Source organism: Sorghum bicolor, chromosome 9 (genome assembly GCF_000003195.3).
Source record: "Sorghum bicolor cultivar BTx623 chromosome 9, Sorghum_bicolor_NCBIv3, whole genome shotgun sequence".
In the NCBI taxonomy this organism is placed as follows: domain Eukaryota; kingdom Viridiplantae; phylum Streptophyta; class Magnoliopsida; order Poales; family Poaceae; genus Sorghum; species Sorghum bicolor.
The window spans coordinates 5755973-5763737 of record NC_012878.2 but is presented as its reverse complement, the minus strand read 5'-3'; the positions used below and the strand labels follow the sequence as shown (position 1 = coordinate 5763737).

The 7765-nt window shown below is 38.9% G+C and overlaps 1 protein-coding gene across 2 annotated transcripts; it reads right to left on the bottom strand.

The window, feature by feature from the left end:
• On the bottom strand, positions 5886-7371 carry LOC8071213 (L10-interacting MYB domain-containing protein). Of its 2 annotated transcripts, XM_021448388.1 has the most exons (3): positions 7063-7371; positions 6602-6901; positions 5886-6513 (listed from the first exon to the last, which is right to left on the bottom strand). In XM_021448388.1, the coding sequence occupies exons 2-3, from the start codon at positions 6899-6901 to the stop codon at positions 6259-6261; spliced, it is 555 nt and encodes a 184-aa protein (XP_021304063.1). In that variant the 5' UTR covers positions 7063-7371; the 3' UTR covers positions 5886-6258. The 2 variants fall into 2 exon arrangements, with proteins under 2 accessions (XP_021304063.1, XP_002439343.1); XM_002439298.2 differs by lacking the exon at positions 7063-7371 and having other exon boundaries at positions 6602-7028.

Below are 7765 nucleotides of genomic sequence, written 5' to 3'. Positions count from 1 at the left end.
TTGCCTCAGTAACCTCTTTCCACACCTATTGCATCCATTTTTCACAATCCTCTTGCCCATGCCTCCACCTTTTTTTCTCTCTTTAGTGGCTCCCATTGTCAGATTTGTTACCATGTGAAATGACTTCACAATAATTGTCTTCATGACAGCCTAGCATGCCTAAGTGGTATGTCGATGTAGGCTTCTCTCGAAGCTCGCTAGATTCCGGTCAGTCCCTACCCCCAAATCAGCCTAAACACTCACATGAAAGAGAGGGAAGAGGAAACACATATTGATAAGGTATGTTTTAATTTTACTTTCCTTTTTTTCCTTTTTTGAAGCAACTTACATCTTTTTAGGCAATAGAGTCCACAATTTTGCTCTCAAAATTTGCGTGCAACAGTGAAACTAGTGTGTGTGACACAGGAATGGAGAGGGTAGTGGTATGCACACAAATTAATTAGTTTTGTAAGTTGCCCAAATCTATAAGGGCTCTTTTACAAAAAGGTTGATTGCTTAGCTCCTGGCTACCCCCCTCTCCCTACGCCCTTGGTGGCTCGCATTGTCAAATTTGTTAGTCTTGTCAAGAAACGTCTTCATGATAGCCTGGCGCACCTAAGTGGTATGTCGCCGTAAAGCTCGCTAGATTCCGGTTGGTCTCTACCCTCAAATCAGCCCAAAGACTCACTTGAGGTCATCATATTTGGAGGAAGGAGAGAGGCAAAGAAACACATATTGATAAGGTATGTTTTTAATTTTCCTTTTTTTTCTTTTCTGAAGCAACTTTTCTCTTTTTGGGCCAGAGTGCACCATTTGGCTCTCAAAATTTGTGTGTGGCAGTGAAATTAGTGTGTGCAACACAGGAATATCGTGGATAGTGGTGCACATGCAAATTATTGTGGCATACACACAAATAGCAGATTTGAAGGGCATAACTTCAAGCTCTAAATTATCTACAAACATTATTTCAGGTGAAAGATTGCTAACATGTATACCGCCTTCCTCCAATCTTGCCTGAGTTTGGAAGATCTAGGAGCCATGTTAGGCATGTTAGTCAACTCATTACTGAACTCTCTTCTTTTGAAGATGTTTGCAGTGCCGCAGGGGAAGGCTGGCATGGGGCTGAAGTGGGTTAATTACCTAGGTGACCGATACCCGACGACACTATTTGGGTCTAACTGGTCAACCCACAGAAATCTGCATCGCTAGTGGCGATACAGGCAAGACAGGCATTTTAGCCCTCCTTGCCTGATTAAACTACCTTTACGGCTGGCACGAACACGAGCTGCAACCTTGTTTACATCCAAAAAGTTTTTGGATTTTTGACACTCTAGCACTTTTGTTTTTATTTGATAAACATTATCCAATCATAAAGTAACTAGGTTTAAAAGATTTATTTCGCGATTTACAGATAAACTGTAAAATTAGTTATTCTTTTTATTTATATTTAATGCTCCATGCATATGCCATAAAATTTGATGTGATGAGAAATCTTGTAAAGTTTTAGCTTTTTAGGTGCATTTAAACAAAGCCTCAATGGTGCATGATCCCGGTCATTCCTGTCGGTGTACATGCATGATGCTCCCCGGCCAGATCCTACTGCAAGCGGTGACGACCACTTGAGGCCCCTGCTCCTGTGGCCGTGAGCCCTGAGAAAGACAGGCCTCAGAGCGGCCGGCGCCAAGGCGAGCACCAGGGCAGACTAAAGATGACGGTGACTCTCTAAATAGATATCTGCGGTTCTTCTCTAATCTAATTAAATAAACTAAATAAATATTTTTTTCTTTTATTTTTTTCATTTAGTTCATTTAGTTATACTAGAGAAGAACTATGAGTACTCGTTTGGAGCACCGTCCCCATCCCTAGGGCAGGCGTGAGACCGGCTCTCTTAGTTTGAACTTATCAACACACCGTACAATAGTTGATAAGCCGTGTTTCTCATATTCATGTGACAAAATAAGATGACTGTTAATTAGAGTTAATAGCCAGAGTAAAAGTACTATGATATCCTCAATTACAATTAAGCTTTTTTTCTGGCTTGATCAATGGTTAGTGATAATTCTTTTCGGAGGAACCACATCCAAGCACAATAACAAATCTCTTAGCAGAGACAATACTCTTAAGCTATTTGTCTTTAGACATAGCTGGCTCAAAACAATTATAATTTTTCATATAGTATTTGATGAAGACAGACTTTATATCAAAATTGTAGATCTCTACGTGTTTGACAACTTTGTAGCTGATTACTCCCTCTATTCAGTTTTATAAGACACATGTTGGGATAACACAGTCTCCTAGATTACACTTTAACCATTTATTTACTCTATGTTATATTGTTTATGATTATGAACTTATGATTATTGGATAGTGTAATTACTTACAAATCTAATCATATAAAGTGAAATTATTAGCCTAATTATTGGTCAAAGTTTTAAAGTTTGAATCTTAACATGAGCACGTGCCTTATAAAAGAGAACAAAGGTAGTATTTCTTTATTTGAAATTGTTTAGAGTCCAAAATTTTCAATTTTAGTTCATATGCTCTGAAATTTGTAACTTTAAAAATAACCTTGGATGGAGACATGGTCTATAACAAAGTTGTACTTCTCAATGCGATCTACAACTTTACAGTTGGCACGTTTTTAATTTGAAGCCGTTTAGAGTGCCAAATGTGTGCTTTAAATTACGAAAGAGGTTTTTGAAGAAAAAACAAACAAAATTTGGAATTCTAGATAACCTCAAATGTTGGCATGCATGGTCAATACCAAAGTTATAGTAGTTGATGCAATCTATTTGAAAAAAGGTTTTTATTAGAAGTTATTTAGAGTCTCAAGTATTTGTTTGAAGTGCTCAAATTTTGAGATCCACCAAAGTTGTATTGTTTGATAAGAACTAAAACTTTATAATTAAAACAATTTTCATTTGAAATCATTTAGCGACCAAATTATTCCATTCAAAGTTTTTTTAGAAAAGGAGGTTCCCCAACGTTTATAGCATATGCGTATAGGCGCGCCCGATTTCATTCAAAGTTCCTAAATGGTAATACAAAAGGATAGCATCCTATACTCGCTAACGAGTGAATATGTAGCGCAATGGTAAGCAAGGGGTCGCGTGATACAAGAGCCTTCTTAAAATGTCCATATGACCATAATGTATTAATAGGTTCAGGCGATTGGCATCCCACCTCTTAAATAAAATAACAAAAAGCATGAACAAGTGTTTTCATAGTAGTGAAAAGGTTGCTTGGAACGGTGAGTAGAACCAAAAACTCAGATGCTGTTTGGTTGGGCTGGTTATCGGCGTGGTCGGATCACACTGTCAACAAATCGTGTTAATCTCTGATTGTTTATTGTGCCACATAAGACCCCGTTCGTTTTTACAGGAACGATTCCTAGCCGCGTAATCCGTTCACAAATTTATATATTCCACGCCGTTTTTGGCCTATTCGGACGTAAACGAACAGGGCCTAAATTGGTGCCGGGGCACGGATCCGCGCCTTCGGAATCAGGTTGCGCTCGATTTTAATGGGTAACAGATCACGGGAATAATTTGGGCATCCGGCTACTCAACCAAACAAAACAAGTAACCAAAGCTTGCATTCCCGTAGCGCTGGTATCCATTTCCTTGGCATTGACGTTGTCATTCGCGGAACCAAACATTAGTCCGTTCTAAATTATAAGTTGTTCTAATTTATAGATACATTGTCTGTCTTTATTATGTATATTTAAAAAAGCTAGAAAGACTTATAACTTAGAATGAAAGGAGAGCATTCTAGAAAGAATTTTAAATTCAAAACGACAAAAGCTATAACGTCAGATTCAGACAAAATGAGTCATGCTTAACTTTTGGATCCATCCAAAAAAAATATAAGATTATTAGTGGTCCTTAGATACCTCATTTTGGATCCACGAAAAAAGAACTTAACGAAAACTTAAACATAGCATGTTAGAAAGGATTTTAGTTTCAAATCGAAGCTAAAGAAACTATAACACTAGTTCGAAGCAAAATGAGTCATTCTTAGCTTTTAGTATCTATACAAAAAGTTGCAAGAATTTTAGAGCTCACCGGGTCTTTTGTCGATACATTTTGGATTAATAAAAAACAAAGTTTCACAAGCGACCGTGGATACATTTTGCAAAATGAAGCGACTCAATCGCCACGTTAGTGACATATTTGGAAAGTTTGTACTGAAGAATCCAAGCCCACAATAATTTCTGAAGGCGAAGGGCTCAATAATGCAATCCAAAACCGTAGTGGCCACTAGTGGGGGATTCTCCGGAGGAATAGGACTCGATTGCATATGCTTTTGTATATTCTTGGCCCTAGTTGGAGCATCCGACACGTACAAAGGTGCAACGATACTTTTTTTTCCCAAAATTGTTACGCATGCTAGTTCATAACTATTTTTGACTTTTTATATCAGGATAATAAAGAATGGATTCCATTAGCTACCTTTGTTTTTTTCTGCGAGTAGGATTCCATTAGCTATCACCATCTAACCTTACAGAATATCGGAATACGTATTGGCTATGCCACATAAAATTAATTAATATCAAGAGCCATTTTTCACCTTAAAAATGTACTATTTTTTAGAACAAAACTCTTATTAGTAAAGCATTTTTCAAGAAGGAATTTGCTTGGGTTATACTCAGCAAAGGAGAAGCATAGATCTACTCTTCGTTTGTGGTTAGAGGCCTTTGTGAATCCTGTTGATTTTCTTCTTTTTCTTTTTTGTTCCTTGAGCTGTACCCTTGCACCTTTTGTGGTGTTTTCAATTTAATAAAATTCAGTATGGGGCAATCCCTCCTGTTTTCCTAAAAAACAAAAGTCTTTTCAAAAGGTTTATGTGCTTTTCTACAAAGATAAAAAGAAATTGTGATTAAGTCCATCCTAAAAAAGAATATTCAATGAGCCTAATCTTACTATCCATCCAAAATCGAGTTGTACTCTATTTGATTTATACACAATAAAAGAATATCGAAAAAGCTAAACAATATTCGAGTGTTTCAACATCTAAAAGCACATGATTTTTTTTCTTCTGTTGGATTCCCTGCAACTGCAAGCCATTGGATTTGCTTCTCTCTTTTTTGGATATTTTTTTTCCGAACAAAAAAGGGGTGATCGACAAGTCATTGCCGGCGCTGCTTGGAACCGTTTTTCAGGAATTCTTTTCTTTTCTTTCTTTTCCTTTCCTTTGCTTTCATTTTCTTCCCTTTTACTTTCCCTTTCTTCTTCCTAAAATTGAATCTAATAGAATTGAAGTTGTGTTTGTTAAAAATATTATAGTTATTATCAATTTGTGCTAGACTTAGACTATACTTATATTAAATTATCAATTAGCTAGCTAGTAATTAGCCTATATATCCAAACGGGCCTAACACTATACTTATATTAAATTTGCAATGATTATTTTGGTGTACTTTATAGAGATAATTGTTGTAACTAGATACCTATATGAATATCCTTTGTTTGGTCAAGCATATGTTTATTAAATTCTGTTATATGTTTGTATGTATGTCTAATTTTGAACATATGTGGAGACCTTTCCAACTGCAATTTATAGAAAATATCTCCTTAGTTTAATAATATTTTTGTAATGGTTTTGTCTATATTTCTAATTTTGAATTATTTAGAGATCTTTCACTTTGCAATTCATATAAAATATCTGGCTAATTTGATTATATATTTTTAATTTATTTGATTTTGATTCCATAGTCAGACCTGAATGGTCATGACAATCGAGTATTTCATGGATTACAAATACTCGATTTTGTTTCTGTATAATTAGGTGTTTAGGTGTCATCCACCACTCGGGTGTGAGATGGCCCCTAAAACACAAGTGTTGAGTAGACAACTTCAAGAATATTCAACGTGTCTAATCTTATCTCACTTTTAGGGCCTGTTTGGGGTGGCTCCAACTCCAGTCAGAGCGGCTCTGCTCCAGAAATCCAGCTGGAGCTGGCTCTGAGTGGAGTTGGAGCTGTCTTTTGGGAGTGTTTGGCTAGAATGATACTCTGAGCTCCAGAGTTCTGTTTGTCTGTGTTGTTTGCCCACTTTGCCCTTGGTTTACAAGTGTAATTGATACCCAGTAGCAGCAAACTAGTTAACTAAAATTAAATTCCAACATGGTTTAAAAAAAATCCAACATATTACATGATTGTCATCCGAAATAATAATTCCTAATAACTTTAACAATCCATCAAAGGAAAAATCGTACATTACAAGTTTAATAAAATAACCTGAGAACACAAAATACATATAGTTTGAGAGCATGATTACATTAATTCCAAGCTAATGCGATGGATGTAGCCAAACTATCACGAAATGCGTCCATAGTCACAAAGCTTGCTTCAAATGTAGATGTATCGGAGGCATGGCGAGACACAGCAGCTTCTTCATCCACAGCCATTGTCGAGGTGTTGGCACAAGGGTTCCAGTGATCAGAACCAATGTTTACAATGCCTCGAAAACAAATTGCTAACTCATCTTCATTTTGAAGTGGATGCTTCCTAAACTTCCCACAACCTGGAATATCCTGAAAGTATAAAAGAGAGTAACACATATTAGGACAAATAATAACAGTCCATTTAAATAGAGATTGACACATAGAGCAACACACTTACAGCTCTAGCTTTCTTCCACCATTCGTCGTCCATATTGATAGTACCATTATTCCAACCAATTCCTGTTTGCCTCGTTGTTAACTTTTTCCATGCCTTAAAATCTTCCTTCAATTTGTCCCACTTGTTCTTGATTTGTCCCTTGACCAATTCAATACCCACCCGATCTTTAAACCCTTTCTCAACCTCAGCATACCCAACTGAGTTCAAGAATGTATTTGGCCGATTTCCTTTCTCAACTTGCTCAGCCAACAAAGCACAAAGGATCCGAGTGTTCTCTACGTTCCAGTCAATTTCCGGCATCTATACCAACTCAACACAACAATTCAGAATAGGAAAAACAATTCGCTAAATTGAACTACATAGCACCAAATTCATCCCAAAATTGGACAACTACAGACCATCTAGTGCAAATCATGAACTCTCTGTAAAAAAAATAGCTCCAGAGGCTGCTGAAGGTATACCTTGCTAGGTTGATGGGGGCGGCGGTCCAGGTGCTCTTCTTTCTCCTTCCTCGCCGGCAGGTCCAGGTGCTCCTTCCTCGCCGGCAGGTCCAGGTGCTCTTCTTTCTCTTCTTCTCTTGTAGGGTTAGGGTTAGGGAACGGGGCGCCGGCGCTGGTCCTTCAGGGAGACGGCGGGGAGGAAGGGCCGAGGGGGGAGAAGAGAGGAGGAGGGAGGGGGGCCGCGCGCTGGGTGGCGGCGCTGCCAGACGAGGGGGCGGCGGCGCTGCCAGACGAGGCCCGGCGGCGGGCGCTGGGAGGCGGGCGCTCGCGCGCGTGGGAGGCGGGCGCTGCGGACTGGCGAAGGGCGGGTCGCGGGGTCGGGCGGGGGGAAGGAGAAAGAAAGAAAAAATAACGTTTCGCCTGGTGGGAGTGTGTAATGGATGGCAATTGCGGGTAATTTCCTTATAACTCCATGTCTACGTCTATTTTGAGGGATTCTGGAGTAGCAAATGAGGTACTCCACACAATTGAACTAGAGCTCCACAAACTCCATGGAGTTGGGCTGCTCCAATATTGTTTGGAGTTGGGGTGTTTGGCTAGCTCCAGCCAACTCTGGGGTGAAGTTCGGCTCTGGAGCCACCCCAAACAGGCTCTTAGGCCCCGTTTGGTACGGCTCCACTTCATCAGTGAAGCTGTTTTTTAGGGGCTTCAGCTCCATGAACAG

Bases quoted from the DNA above. Each gene is read 5' to 3' on its own strand.
- LOC8071213 (XM_021448388.1), bottom strand. From the start codon at position 6,901: ATGCCGGAAATTGACTGGAACGTAGAGAACACTCGGATCCTTTGTGCT. The intron at 6,514-6,601 runs GTAAGTGTGTTG...TTATACTTTCAG, and splicing joins GGTGGAAGAAAGCTAGAGCT to GATATTCCAGGTTGTGGGAA.